This window comes from Liolophura sinensis, chromosome 13 (genome assembly GCF_032854445.1).
Source record: "Liolophura sinensis isolate JHLJ2023 chromosome 13, CUHK_Ljap_v2, whole genome shotgun sequence".
In the NCBI taxonomy this organism is placed as follows: domain Eukaryota; kingdom Metazoa; phylum Mollusca; class Polyplacophora; order Chitonida; family Chitonidae; genus Liolophura; species Liolophura sinensis.
This window is the reverse complement of record NC_088307.1, coordinates 11480137-11495467: the sequence shown is the minus strand read 5'-3', so window position 1 is coordinate 11495467 and position 15331 is coordinate 11480137. Positions and strand designations below refer to the sequence as shown.

General features: G+C 38.7%; 1 protein-coding gene across 1 annotated transcript in view; it reads left to right on the top strand.

Annotated features, from left to right (window-relative positions):
- The first annotated feature begins 817 nt into the window (after positions 1 to 817).
- The window catches only part of LOC135480859 (nose resistant to fluoxetine protein 6-like), a 31450-nt gene continuing 16936 nt past the window's right edge, over positions 818 to 15331 (top strand). The window contains 7 exon segments of the mRNA XM_064760789.1: positions 818 to 1402; positions 8715 to 8902; positions 10293 to 10386; positions 11151 to 11256; positions 12920 to 13149; positions 13513 to 13680; positions 14625 to 14721. Of these exon segments, the coding sequence (XP_064616859.1) occupies positions 1327 to 1402; positions 8715 to 8902; positions 10293 to 10386; positions 11151 to 11256; positions 12920 to 13149; positions 13513 to 13680; positions 14625 to 14721 (959 nt within the window). The 5' untranslated portion in view covers positions 818 to 1326.

Genomic DNA, 15331 nt, shown 5'->3' with positions numbered 1-15331 from the left:
GGCTTATGTGTGCACTGGCTTTCGTCGTCATATGACTGAAAAAACTGTAGACTAAGACGTTAAACCCCAAGCACTCACGCACTCATGTACCGGTAAGCTAGGCGTACCATACACGTACCATAGCCTTTCGCAATTCGTCATGCACAGTGTAAGGCGAATTGCAATCGACAGGTAGGCTATATGGGCCTGCCTTTCCGAACTTTATGAAATATATGCCTATAATTAAGCTAATATATATATATATATATATATATATATATATATATATATATATATATATATATATATATATATATAAACGCCAGCATTTTCAAAGATGTGGCATGGAGAAAAAAAACGCAATAAATAGAGCCACAAAACTTAATTTTAACAGAAAGCCTGTTGTCTAAGCGATTCTGGAATATTTATTCTTTTATAAGGCCTTTAACATAATACTGTGTCATATTCAATATGATATCCTGTTAGGCGAATACGATCTTTATGTTGAATTATTAGAATATATGTGTTATATTTAACCAAATAATCTGTGGCAATAACAACAGCATATATTTTAGTATCACTCAGACAACAAATTTCCCGTTAAAATTAAGAGATTAATTTTTTTGAGTGTATACACGGCAAGCATGCCTGCCTAACTTCGGTATATGTCGTCAGTTTTACTGATGTCTAATGCAGTTCGAATCAGTGTATATGAACCGTAAAAAAAAGTTGATCGTTGGGACCCTCAGAATAGAATGAATGAGGTAGCTGAGGGATGTGTCCACGTGACACTATGCACATTGGCGCCGTGTTTACAGAAAGACAAATGACATAAAGTTCTTAGGTTGTTGCATGTACGCTGAGATTATGTGTCAGTGCGAGACATTACTAGGACGGCGAGGAACGAACTTTGGACGCACACGTATCTGATGTAACCTTATCTTGTCATTTCTCGTCGCTTTCTGTTGTGAACGGAGGGAAAGTTGTCCGAAAAATCACTTTTGTCCACTTTAGCTGAAGACTAGGCCTACCAGCATTCGATTCGTTGATTCATCATGTTTGTGTTTTCGTCGTCCAAATGCCGAACATCTCACATCATTTTAATCTCTCTGGCATTAGCTTTTGCCTTTTTCATTGTCCCCAGCGAGGGGCATACTAATAAATTCGAGTTTATCGACGCACAGAAATTTGTGAACGAATTTGAGAACAATCACGAAGATTACGCTGAGCTACTTGTGTCTCCTGCGCAAAAGTACCTTCAACAACAACAGATAACAGGTGGCGCTGCGGAAGAAGTTTTGCAGACGATAATTTTCACCATTGACAGAAGATATCTACAATGTGTCAATGAAATGCCTGTACGATGTTAGTATCTTCTTGGAACACCTAAGAAACGTCAAAAAATCCCCATGGGCTCTTCAGAGTAAGTATAGACTAGAGTGAGTGTTGACAGCCGCACAGCCACGTCATAGTTAGTACCGAAAAACTCCATTCACTGTCTTGCATTGGCCTAGTGTCGTTAGAGTCTGGGCGCTTAGGCTTACTTTGTTAATTTCGTACTCAACGAAGGTCCAGGCCGATTCTCTTTGTTATCGACAAATCCCGTGCAAATATGACTCGGGACACTAACCTAAAGACTTGCTTTCCGCACTCACTGCACTGCCACCCTTCATGGCTGCGCACTTTAGAATAGATTTATTACCGCCCTGAAGGCTTCCATGGTATATGCTCCCTTGCCGCTGCTGTTGAGCAGCTACATTCATGTCCTGCTTCATAGTGGGAAGATGGTGGCATTCATCGCGTATACCAAGGAAGCCTTCATTGCTATAATAAATCTATTCTAAAGCAAATAGGGACATACATGTGTGGTGGCATTGAGGTGGGTGCGAAAAGCACGTATTTGGGTTGTTGTCTTTTATTTGCATGAGACTTGTTCGAGAACTTGTTTGGCCTGGACCTTTGGTGAGTACGAAATTGACACTGGAGTCAAAATTCCAATGACCCTAGGCCAATATAAGACAAGGAATTGGAGCCTTTTGGGGCTAACGGCATAGTACATGTATGTGTGGTGGAAAACAAGAAAACAATGTAGTTGCAGAGAAGTAGCCCCAGGTGGCTACTTCTATTTTAACTGGTTGGCGGAGCGTCATAGCTACAGTGTAGACCATACACCATTTCACCAAGTCTGATAAATCCTTTTTTAAACAATGTCTACAGTCTGAAACAGGCGTTAGTTGTAGAGTGAGATAAACCTATCTGAGTAAGGTAATGCTCCATTCCAACATCACAGTTGTGAGAGCTACAGGGGTAAAGTTTGCGCACGTGTCGGATTGACGACACGGAACACTTACAACTGAATTACAAGGAACAACTTCCTTAGTGTAAATCATTGTCAACCAAGTGATTTCCATAATCATTTAACCTGTTTTTAGTCTCGCCTAGCCAAAAATGATCCATGGCAACAGCAAATTCACAAAACAGGGAACCCACTGCAGCCATAAGCAGTCTTATCTTTATTTCAATGACTTGCGAGAAGGAACAAGACTGACCTAAATATATGCTGTGAGGTCTTGCCAACCTCAATCTCAGGGGCGCCTAAACTTGCGAAGTCTTACTAAAGTGATTACCATCTTGATTATGACTTAAATATTTTTCTGCACTCACATCCATCCCGTGACTTGCATGCGTGGACTGTCGTAACGACATGGCAGCCGCAGTGGGGTAGTGTCTGAAAATGTACTTGTTTTATAAATTTGTGTGGTTGTCTTGGATAATTTTTGGCTAGGCAAGACTCAGAACAGATTAGTTGATGATGGTTGATGTCGATATACACTACGGAAGTTTTAATGTGCATGCGAACAGGGGTAAATGTTTGCTTCTATCAGTCTGATACATTTGGGCTTCCCCCCCACCCCCAACTCTTGCTATTGTGTTTCTGGAACTGCCCACTCAGCAACCAAACAGGTATCAGCTGTGGCTCTTACATGTACGTGTATCTGTGGTCTCGACTGCACACAAATCTGTCATGCCAAGGACTTTGAAAATGGTACTTGTTGCTGCCTCGCTTGGCTGTCAGAAGTGTGAGTTTAGAGCAAGGAAACAGGACTGATTGGCTGAATGTCAGTATGAGGTGACAGGGTGGGATGTCGTGTCTGGTATCTTTGGCATGATAATTCAGTGGTGGCAGCACTTTTGTGGCACGAACTCTCCCTGCCACAAGAAGACACGTTGTATGTACACGCATCTACTGACTGTCATATAACTGAAAAATTATTAAGTAAGACATACAACCCCAAGCATTCATTCAGTCATTCATCCATAATCGACTGCACACGCAACATCCTAAGCTGATGAATTAGACGTGGTACATGATTCACAGTTTCAACCATCTGGGTTACTCGAAAGGAGCAGGGGGTGATAAATGACACTGAGCTAAGTGGGCAAAATGTTGATTTTTTCCAGATTCCTAAAGTTTAAAGCACCACAGTACACCGAAACTATTCTAATTGAAAGCTAGGCACATTCCAGTTACTTTTTCCAAAAGAATAAGCTATATTTTTCATTTTCTTTTAATGGTAAAATCAGATTAAAGACATATCATGTTAAGTTAGCTTTGTTTTCATCTCCACTTTTTAGTCACATGACCAAATTGTGCACTGATAATTGGCTCAGAGCTGCTATGCCATCACTGCAAAACTACGAATACAATGCCTAACAGAGGTTCCTTCCCAAAATGCGGTGTGTTTTTCTATTCACACTTACAACATCTGTAGCATTTCCTACCTGACATTGTCTCAGTCTTATCAGCAATCCATGGCTGACGCCAATCTGCTAATTTGTATTTGATCATATCTTTATGTCAAACGTACATAAAAGGCTCATTGTGTTAATCATGTTGATTTTTCATCAGACACTCATAGCAAATAGGATATCAAGTTAAGAGTGATTCAATTATTTGCTAAGACAACAACAAGAACTAAAACATTGTCCTTCTGTATAAACAGTTAGAAATTGTCAAGTCTAGTAATCCTCAAATGTCCATCTGAGGCACCTTAAGAGCTTAATAGAGGTATATGTATATTAAAAAGCTGTCTTTGTGCCTAGTTGATAGTTTTGGTGTTTAAGTGGATAATTTTAAAAGTTCTCCTTGTTCCAGTTCATGAATTGATAGTGGATTTAATTAACATGTAATCATGATTTTATCGTTGTCCTGTCCTTTTGTAAAATTGGGACATTTTCTGCCAGATATCACGTGCATGTACATGTAACCTTGGCACTCACAGCACACTACAGGAACTGTGGCTAGGTAAAAAAATTGTCAAAAATGTCTGTCACTGAAATTTTGCACTTAATTCTATTGGGGCGATGTGGTCATTTGTATCTGAGTGTTAGGGGCGACATGCATACATGCGTGACCTGCCTGTGGTGTAATATGTGCGAATGACTGTCTAACCACTTCACCCTAAGAAACCACATTATAAGAGGCCTGATTAAATAATTATGCCACAAACAGGATCGTATAAGGACAACATTGTGTTAAGAAATTTATCCCACATCTCTTCATGTGCCATTCAGTGCATTTTAGGGTCCTATGTGGTACAAGTAACACATATATCAAGGCTGTGTCAGAGTTATTTTAGGTTCTGAGTCAAGTCTGTACATAAGCAGCCTAAAAAAGGACATTGCCGGGCATCAGAACACATCCTGTATGGTACAAAGTAAAGTAGTGTCTGATAAAACTTGTCATACATGTATGTAAGTGTACATAAAACACAAATAAAATAGACAATCGTCAAAGGATTGGCCGTGTTTTGAGATTTGTCATCCATGCCCCAAATGTTTTTCATAAGCTGATGAGTGAGTGTCAAATGGTGAAATGTTAAAGTGCACTTGTATGAATTGCAAAGTTCACCTAGATCTAAAAGTTAAAGGTCAGTAAAACATTATATGAATTAGATATATGTCTGCACATGTACAGTGTAGAGTAATATAGTGACTGAGAATATAGTATTAAAATGTCCTTGATACACTCTGTTACCCTAATTCCTCAACTATTACGAATATCTTATGAAACAGCGCCTTTCAGTGAAGTTTATGCACATTTATAATTTGATTTTGGAGACAAAACTACATTTATTGGACTGGCCAGTTTCAGGGCTTCACAAACAGTATAATTTTATTAGGCATCACATTAGTAATCGCTTCAGGATAAGCTTGAACACCTTGCAAACATGTGAAAAGGTTGAAGAATTACAGTACATGTATAATAAAATTTACATGTGAGGAATACGTGTCGGGAAGCCAGGAGAAAAATTGGTCATGCAATGCCCTGATTTTAATACATGTAAAATGTGCTGTGCTTGAGTGACATCCACTATAAACACAAGTGAAATGTTTTCAAATCCTTTTCAATCCTTTTTTTTTTTTTGAGTGCACACACATATCATAACCATTGTCATAACCATTGTGACCAGCTTCCTGTTATATGTACGCATCTTAAGAATAAATTGATGGAGTTAAGACAACACTGAGTCTCTAAGTTGACTACATGTACTTGTACATTATTTGTAACCATAGGGTTGTGTTTATTTTAAGGGAATATATATCTTAATAGGAGTTTCATCTATACAAAAGATGTCCTCATCTTAAGCAAAATGAGTGCTCAGTAAAGTTTGTTTATTTATTTGATAGGTGTTTTACACGGATGAGTAAAGTTAACTTATATACCCAGACCATATTGATTCAAACTGTGGCCACTTTCACAAAACTTCGTAAATCCCTCTTGTAACCTTTTTTCGTAAAAGACATCTGGTTTATAGTACCCTAAGACAAAGTCATTTATGGGAAAAGTTATGAAAAATTGATTGACAAAGTTTTGTGAAAGTGACCCCAGTATTGTAAAGTATTAAAGGAATTCGGAGACTAGTCAAGCATAACTTAAAAAAAAATGTGTAAAAGATAATTTGACAAAGCTTCCAAGAATGTTGTCCTTGGTTTTAACGTCAAGAAAAATGTGATCATTCATGATCCTGTATGTACATGTACCTTTTTTTCCCTTTTCTTTACTTTTTTTTTTTCGTGCATGTGTGTTCTCAGTTTTTGACTCTTGGACAAACAGTCTCTCGGTGTACGTGTGTATGTTCTCAAGGTATTCCTACTGAAAGAATACACGAGGCTCAAGAGGAGGGTTCAACAGGCTTGTGTGCACTGGTCTGGAAAATTGCTGTATGCAGCATGTACCTGTACATATACCCATGGTATATTCCACAGATTTGGGGAAAGAACCAGGGAGCTCAAAACTTGAGACAATTTTAATGCAAAACCACATTCAATGTACTTAATTTAATTCTTTGAGCTTGATTAGTTTGGGTGCCTAACGTTTCTGGTTTTGGCATCATCGGTTTACTCACCCAAACAAGCTATGATAATAAAGTTATAAGTCCAAAACACTAGAACACTGGTCCTGTACTGCTTAGACTTATATCCTAGATCTGTTTTGGTCACCTGTACATGTATGGACTTTTATAGTGTGAGGCAGAAGGCATTGTTTGCGTTTCACTCACATGAAAATACATGGGTGTTGGAAATTTATGTTCACTGTCATCACTTGTGTATTTTATTTGTTTTGTCACTTATATGTTGACTGTTTTCTTCCTTTCAGAATGACCTACATGCACGCTTATATAGCATAACTCTTAGTCCAGTGTCTTGACAGGGAAAGCATTGACACACACATTATAGTATACCTGTCTATAGTATACCTGTGGTGCATCCGTGTACTGTATATTCAGCTGGTGTTAAAAGACTGCCGTAAATGACCCAAAATTTCGCCCACAATATGCGTATTTAGAAGCAAATAAATTTCACAAAACATTTTTCTTAGTGCTAAAACTTTCAAATTTCCAGCAGAGTATCATCCCGTTCTCCAAGCAAACCTCAACACCTTTCTAAATTCAATAGAAAAAGTGGACAGGTTAGTCATAGACGAAACTGGTCATTTTAATAGGGTAACTTTTATTTGTGTCTAATTTTAAATTAAGGAATGGAAGGCTTGCAGCAACCTGCAGATGGTCGTGTGTTTCCTGCAGCCTCTTCCTTCACGATGATTCTGGTTGCCGTTGTATAAGTGAAGTATTCTTGAGCGCGGCGTAAAACAAATAAGCAAGTAAAGGGTTGGGCAGGTACATGTATAGTTCATATACAGTATCAAGTGTGACAGTTGTGTGTGGACTTATGTTGTCATCATGATCATCAAGTGTGACAATTACATGTATGTGTATGAACTTGTGTTGTCATGTCATGATCAAGTGTGACAATCATGTGTATGAACTTGTGTTGTCATGTCATGATCAAGTGTGACAATCATGTGTATGAACTTGTGTTGTCATGTGAGCATGATTATCAAGTGTGACAATCGTGTGAGTGAAATTGTGTTGTCATGTCATCATGATCGTCAAGTGTGACAATCATGTGGGTGAACTGGTGCTATCATCATGATCATCAAGTGTGACAGTCATGAGTGTGAACTTGTCATATATATAATCGTGATTATCAATTGTGACGATGTGTGTGAACTTGTGTTGTCATGCCATGAGCATCAAATGTGACCATGAGGTGTGTGATTTTGTCATGTCAACGTGATCATCAAGTGTAACAGACATGAGTGTGAACTTGTGTTGTCATGTCGTCATGATCATCAAGTGTGACAATTGTGTGCGTGAACGTGTGTCGCCATATGTCATCGTGGTCATCAAGTGTGACAGTCATGTGTGTGAACGTTTGTTGTCATATGTCATCATGATCTTGTGTGGGGTACATTTAATATATACTTCCCTTGGGCCCTGCTCAGTTTCCTCCCACCGTAAGGCTGGTCGCAATAGTTAAATTGAAATATTCTTGAGTATGACGTAAAAAAACAATGTATAAATAAATACATGTACTTACATTCAAACTGATAATAGTCTTTGATGCTTCATGATTTGTCAAAAAGGAAGTTCGTAAAACTTCATGGTTACTATGCATGTACTTGTACATGTAATTGAATCTCTCAAGGCTTAAGATGATAAGTTTGAAAAATGTTATAGCCCACCCAGTAGGGAAATATTCTGGAGTATGTTACTCCGTAAAAAAAAAAAAAAACCCTTTCAAATAAATACTTAAAGTAATCCATAGTTTGGAGCATCAGTGTTCCGTGCAAGGATTATGAAGTAATTTATCAATAAACCAGAGCCACATATATAGTATGTAAGCGGGCGCAGTGCGGATTTTTCGCTGAGTTCAACAGGGTATTGAATCTTCCGTGTTCTGATTACTTTTCCAGGAAGAGTTTTGTGTGCTTGATTTGATTTACATGACAGACAAGAATGCAATAGAAATAGGGATAGGGATACAAAATCATCAATGATTAGATGGTGTTAGAGATTGTTAGAGAAGTCCAGGCTAGTCCCCAGCCTAAGCTGAATTTACAGTGCGGCAGTTTTGATATGTAGTTATGCAAGGCCAAGGCTGAAGATTTTAACCTGGGAAATAGTGTCTCTACTGTCAGCCAATCAGCTTCGATTCTATATCCCTGTAACTGTAAGAAATTCAATTATTCCTTGAAAATCTGATTGGTGTATTTATAGTTCTTGTCCTTTGCAAGCGTCAAATTTGGATGATTATGGCACGTGTTGTTTATTTGATGTATATTGTCAGTTCTTGTCTCATTTTGTAACGGTAATTTGTTTTTTCACCAGTGGTTGATGCTCAGGGAAAACTGCCTAGTGGAGTCCTAGAAGGAGATTTACGCTGGCCGGGAAGCTATGAGCAGTGTCTTAACATCACAGCATACACCAACGTCAGCGGACAAGGAGAGGAAGAGCTCTTTAGGGGGAAATACTGTGTCGCCACCATCCACAAGGGCAATCAGAGTTTACCAGCACAGGTAAGTTGATTAGTGGAGTTCAGGATATTTAGCTTTTATTTATGTATGCAGCTGTATGTCGACAGAACAATGAATATGTACCTGTATTTATTAAAGAACACTACTGATATCCGAAACCAAGAAATGTGTATAAACTACATGTAAGTAAACACCATTATTCCCACATATAAAACAACATATAAACAAACGCAAATTGGCTAGACCTATGTATTAAAGTAAAAGAAAGTTAAAATATGAAGTAAGGTTCATCATATGGACAACTGAAAACTATGCATAAAAATACTTTCATTTATGTTTTCGGAGATTTTTTTAAGAGTGTTCATAGGCAATAAAATATTTGAGGGGACCTCCATGGCTCCGTGGTTAGCACACTAGTGCAGCATAATGGCACAGGAGCCTCTCACAATGTGCTCGCTGGGAGTTCAAGTCCAGGTGATGCCCTGCCCCGTTTCCTCCCACCATAATGCTGGCCGCCATCGAATAAGTGAAATATTCTTGAGTATGGTGTAAAACACCAATCAAATAAATAAATAAATAATTGAAGGTTTCATGTCCTGTTGCTCTCAGGTTACTCGGTACAGTCTGTGTTGAGGTTATAAGTTAGGATCCTTGTGTTAAAAGGATATTGTGTCACAAATGTGACCAGCCATGCAACCAAATCGTTCTCAGAGATGCATGGCTGCTGCAGCTGTTAAAGTGCCTGCTGATTTGTTGACTTCATTCTTGCTTGTATGATAGTCACAGTTCAGGAAAAAGGATCTTCTCTTACTCTAATGAGGTTTTCTTCAGGTGTATCAGAGCTAGGTGTACCACTAAGGTGTAGCATATTCTCTTCAAGTTGGCCTCTACAGCCCATATCTGCTCTGTATACATGTGCATGTATCTGAACATGCATATCTCGTCACCAGTTAAAAAAAAAAAAACTTGAATAAGCGAGAGTATGGAAGTACATGTAGATGTAAACACCATTGAAGTAATTCAGTAAAATTATGATTTACTACCTGACTTATCTCCCTTTTTTTAAGTAACTGACTGATGAGCAGGCTTTTTTTGAATTCAGCTGCTGCTGCTTCTGTGCCAACTTTACTTGTATATTTGTTGTATATAAGTGGAAGGGTTGTCAGTGATTAACTGTGCACTATGAAATAGACAATTATAAGACAGGTCTACCGGAAAAATTTGTATATTTATCACTGATTTTGCACTGACTGTGTTCACTGGTTTTCTCCACTCACAAACTTGACTCTGGCTGTTAGCTAAAGTGAAAAGTCCATAAGTACAGCATCATACACTATCGTATAATCAAATAAATTAGTTGAATACTTGATATTTGACAATGTAATGTTAGCTAATTTGCATGTATGTATATGATTGTGGCTTTAAATTTCAGCAAACTTTGACCCCCACAACTCCCGCCCTGTCTTTAGGGTTGTGCTTACCAGACTCATGCAGTGAATCTGATGTGACTCACCTAGTTTACCTAGGTATGGTATTACAGTACTTTTTATTGGTAGATTGCACGTACTTCCAGATACTCACTAATTAGTAGGCAGGGAATGGTATTAATAATATATGAAAAAAGAAAAAATTTAATCTCAAAAATGTAAAAATTAACTTCACTGTTAATCTGTTAAGAATAAGATAGGCGTTTATGAGAGCAAGATACACGGTTTCTTCCCACTATAGTGCTGGCTGCCGTTGTATAAGTGAAATATTCTTAAGTATGGCATGAAACCCCAATGAATTAAATAAATAAGTTACACATGAATGTCTAACGAGTTTTTAACTGTAATAATGAGAACATCTTGTGAATTCTGATCTGCATAATATGCTAACTCATTTTTTTTTTCATATCAGATTTGCATGATGTGTGTTATGCACAGTTAGAGACCACAGTTTTTGTAAAACATGTTTAAGTGTTAAGCTAAAAAATTGAAATGAAGCCCTGGAGAACCTATCTACTGTACCTCATAAATTACATCCAGTCTTGCCATGATACCTTTATGCATTTCAAACATAAATAAAATAAAAAAGTAAGTAAGAAAAAACTTACACCGCCTGCAGTTTCGCAGCTTCTGAGCAGTCTGCACAAATGTTTTTTAGCTTCAGCTTGCATAGGCCTAGTTTTGATTAGTTTTATGGCGTAACAGTATTTGTAACAGTCACAGATAAACACAGGGGCTGGCGGTGGGCAGCCTAATAATAGGCTGGTGTACTTATTTTCACTTTCATGACATTCTGATTTCAGAGTTGTTCCCTGTGGATATATTTCTGAACAGGACTGATATCAATACAGAAGTGGCCTGTCCAGAACCGCTGTCAATGGGGAAGGATGGCAGAGCGATTGTGGCTATGTGAGTTACATGTACATTGTATATATTTATCCCTTCAGACTTCGAATTTTATTTGCTTGTTAATAAACGCAGATGTTTCAAGAGTTGAAACAGAATATACTAGAATATAGTTTTTATTTAACATCTCGATGGAGGAAATTCAGATGGAATAGAGACGCGAGGCTGCACTACACAAAAGGATGGAAATCGCAGTATAACACATGACTTTCTTCTGTGACAGTGCAGAGCTTTATGAGCACACATACACCGATAAAAGTAATGTAGAAAGGAAACATAGCTTTGGATAGCTGTGTTACCGATGGGAAGGAGTTTAACGAATTCCACATTAGGTGTAGCCATAGACCCCAAATTGGGCTTCTGCTGTCAGATGTTTAAACTAAAAAGTACTGCTCCAGATTCGTAGTGGTATGTGGGTTCACTTGACATAGATCCCGGCATGAGTATTGAAAGTATGAATTTTTGGAGTTACATGGACACTTCCTCGTTAATATGTTTTAAAACAGTAGTTGGTGGGGGGGTGTCTCCGTGGTTCAGTCGGTTAGCGCGCTAGTGCAGCGTAATGACCCAGGAGCCTCTCACCAATGCGGTCGCTGTGAGTTCAAGTCCAGCTCATGCTGGCTTCATCTCCGGCCACAAGTGGGAAGGTCTGCCAACAACCTGCGTATGGTCGTGCATTTCCCCCGGGCTGAGCCCGGTTTCCACCCACCATAATGCTGGCCGCCGTTGTATAAGTGAAATATTCGGCATAAAACACCAAAATAAATAAATAAATAAATAAAAGTAGTTGGGACAGTAACTTGCTGAGCTAGTGTATAAACAGCCTTTGTTCATCCATTTTATTTATTTATTTGATTGGTGTTTTACGCCGTACTCAAAAATATTTCACTCATACGACGGCGGCCAGCATTGGTGGGGGGTGAAAACTGGGCACAGCCCGGGGGAAACCCACGTTCATCTGTAGGTTGCTGACAGACCTTCCCACACATGGTGCACTCTCTTGCTGAAGCCTGCCTGGTTTCTTCTGTCCACAAAGCTTGTCCATGTGCATGTATATGATTAAGAGTATGACATAAAATGCTTATCAGGTAAATAAGATAATCTGTAAGCGGTGATTTCAAAGTCCTTGTTGGTTGACCATTCGTGCATGCTGCTGCTGCCTTGCATGGCACACGGCAGTGAAAGGTTAGAGCAAGGAAACTGCACAGGTTAGCCCGAAGACTGGGTGGAGTGTCAGGTCTGGTGTCTCCAGCATGGTACATGTACTTCTGTGTGAGCAGCACTTTGGCGGCATGGACTGGCCCTTTCGCAAGAAGACACAGTATACATGTATATACACTCACCAAATGACTCTTCGTTGTCACATGATTGATAACCTGTTGAGTATGACGCAAAACCCAAGCACTCATACATGTTCATGCATGCTGAAGTCCTATATATGTAGAGCGGCTGATCATTGAGGATGCATCTTCAGATGCAGCTCAGGGCCCTTGATAGCTCCAACAGTTATGACCAAAGGCCGGTGGTTTAATTCTGGCAATCCTGTTTCCTCCACATATAAATCTCTCAATGTAAAAGTGAAAAAAATTCTAAATTGTCACATTTAATTAACTAAATAGCTAAATAAATAAATTTGTCTCCTGTTTTATTTTTTTTTCTGTTCCAGAATTATTTGCTCCTTGCTGGCAGCATTAATTCTGATTGGTACGCTGTATGACATCTGCTTCATCCAGGTGCCTGTGTTTCTCGTGGAGCGAGCCCAGAAAGAACACAGCCTGGCTGCAGGAGATCTGCCTAATTCTGACCCACACCTCGGTGGCTCGGAAAATGTCCATTTGAGCGAGAAAACTCCTCTTCTGGGCAACCGTAATGTACAAACGGATCATGTGATACAGGGTTTGTATAATATTTCAGGAGTTTGAAATGCCTATTTTTGGCGTTAAATCCTTAGAAGTCGTTACAGAAGATTTTACATTGTTATGTGTCATTATTTGCTATAAAATAGACTGATAAAATAGAATCCACCTTAAAATCCCTCATGAAGACACATGTATATTCAAAAAGTGAACAGTCCTTGAAAGTACTTGAAAAACATACTTGTACATGTATTTTAGTAGATCCTTAAGTCTTCAAAAATAATTTTAACACTGAGAACCCTTATCAATCAAAAATTCACTTGTTAATAGGAATTTTTGATTGTAGGCAGTTGTAGGTGGTAAATATCACCACATACCTATCTATCTGCCATATTTTTCACAGGAAGGGTTTGTCAGTTTTTGTTGGCCTTCTCCATCTATTCCAATGGCGCCAAAATCCTGAGCACCAAGCAAGGCAGCAGCAGTTTGAGATGTCTCAATGGAATCCGCTTTCTGAGTATGACCTGGGTGATCCTTGGGCATTCCTATGCATTTGGCCTGGGTGTGACAAGTGAGTGAAATCAGAATTAAGAATTTTTCCAGGATTTTCAACATACATATATGTATTAGATATTTGACCAAATTGCCATAATGTTTTGGGTGGTCTTTTTGCTAATGGAAGGGTTGCAGCAACTCCATGTACATGTACGATATGCCAATATCAAAAATGTTCATAGCAGTAGCGAATAAATTCATTTATTTATTTATTTATTTGATTGGTGTTTTATGCCATGCAAAAAAAAATTTCACTTATACAATGGCAGCAAGCCTAATGGTGGGAGAAAACAGGAGAACTCAGGACCATCCACAGGTTGCTGGCAGACCTTACAACATACAGCCAGAAAGGATGCCAGCATAAGCTGGACTTGAACTCACAGATATCTCATTAGTGCTTGAGAGGCTACTAAATCATGGTGCGGGACTATCACGATAACTTATCAGCCTCAGAAAGCCCCCCCCCCCCTTCCCACCGATGTGAAAACAGAGAACATCTCACTTGAACTCTAGTACCAAAGACTAAACTATTGGGAAAAAGTGGGGGAGTCTAGAAATGACACTCACATATACATGGAATATTCAGTTGTTGATTTAAGAAAAGATTATCGTATTTGATGTGTACACTTAATACGGTGTAAATAATTTGAAATGGTATGTATAGCCCCTCAGGGCTGTGCAAAAGTTGTGTTGATGGACAGGTGTTTGAAATTGTTCGTATAACCCCTCAGGGCTGTGCAAAAAGTTGAGTTGATGGACACGTGTTTGAAATTGTTCGTATAACCCTCAGGGCTGTGCAAAAGTTGAGTTGATGGACAGGTGTTTGAAATTGTTTGTATAACCCTCAGGGCTGTGCAGAAGTTGAGTTGATGGACAGGTGTTTGAAATTGTTTGTATAACCCTCAGGGCTGTGCAGAAGTTGAGTTGATGGACAGGTGTTTAAATGATGTTCTTTTGCAGAAAATGTTGCAAGTTTATTTCAAGCTCTGATTCCAAGATGGAGTTTCCTTGCCATTATGAATGGGACCTATTCTGTGGACTCCTTTTTCTTCCTCAGGTAACCTTTTTATCAAATTTTTATAATGTTTATGTATTTATGTTAAATGTATACAAGATTTCTTGTATCTGACATAAAATTTTGAACTTTACTTAAGAGACGACAAATGATTTAACCATAGTTATTTCAGAACAGTGATGGAAGGAGACCTAAAAGGGTGGTATATGCAAATGCTTGACGGTGCAATGAGCCAGGAGCATCTCACCAATGTGGTCTCTGAGAGTTCAAGTCAAGCTCATGCTGGCTTCTCCGGTCTTGGGCAGGAAAGTCTCAGCAATCAGCAGATGATGGTAGATTTCCCCAGCATGTCTGGTTTCCTCTCGCCATAATGCTTGACACCGTCACATAGGTGAAATACAAGTGGTCTTGAGTACTGCGTAAGACAGCAATCAAATAAATAAATAAATCAAAACTGTTTCTTAATACATAATACAATACTCGCAGAATGAGGAAAAGGCTCAACTTTCTCATGATTTTTTAAGGGCAAAATTTTTGGTTTATCGTATTCATAGATACATGTACAGTGAAGCACAAGTCAAATAGAATAAATGGATCTGTATTATGTTTGTGAACATTGGTGAATACACTTTTGGCTGATATTTTTGATGAT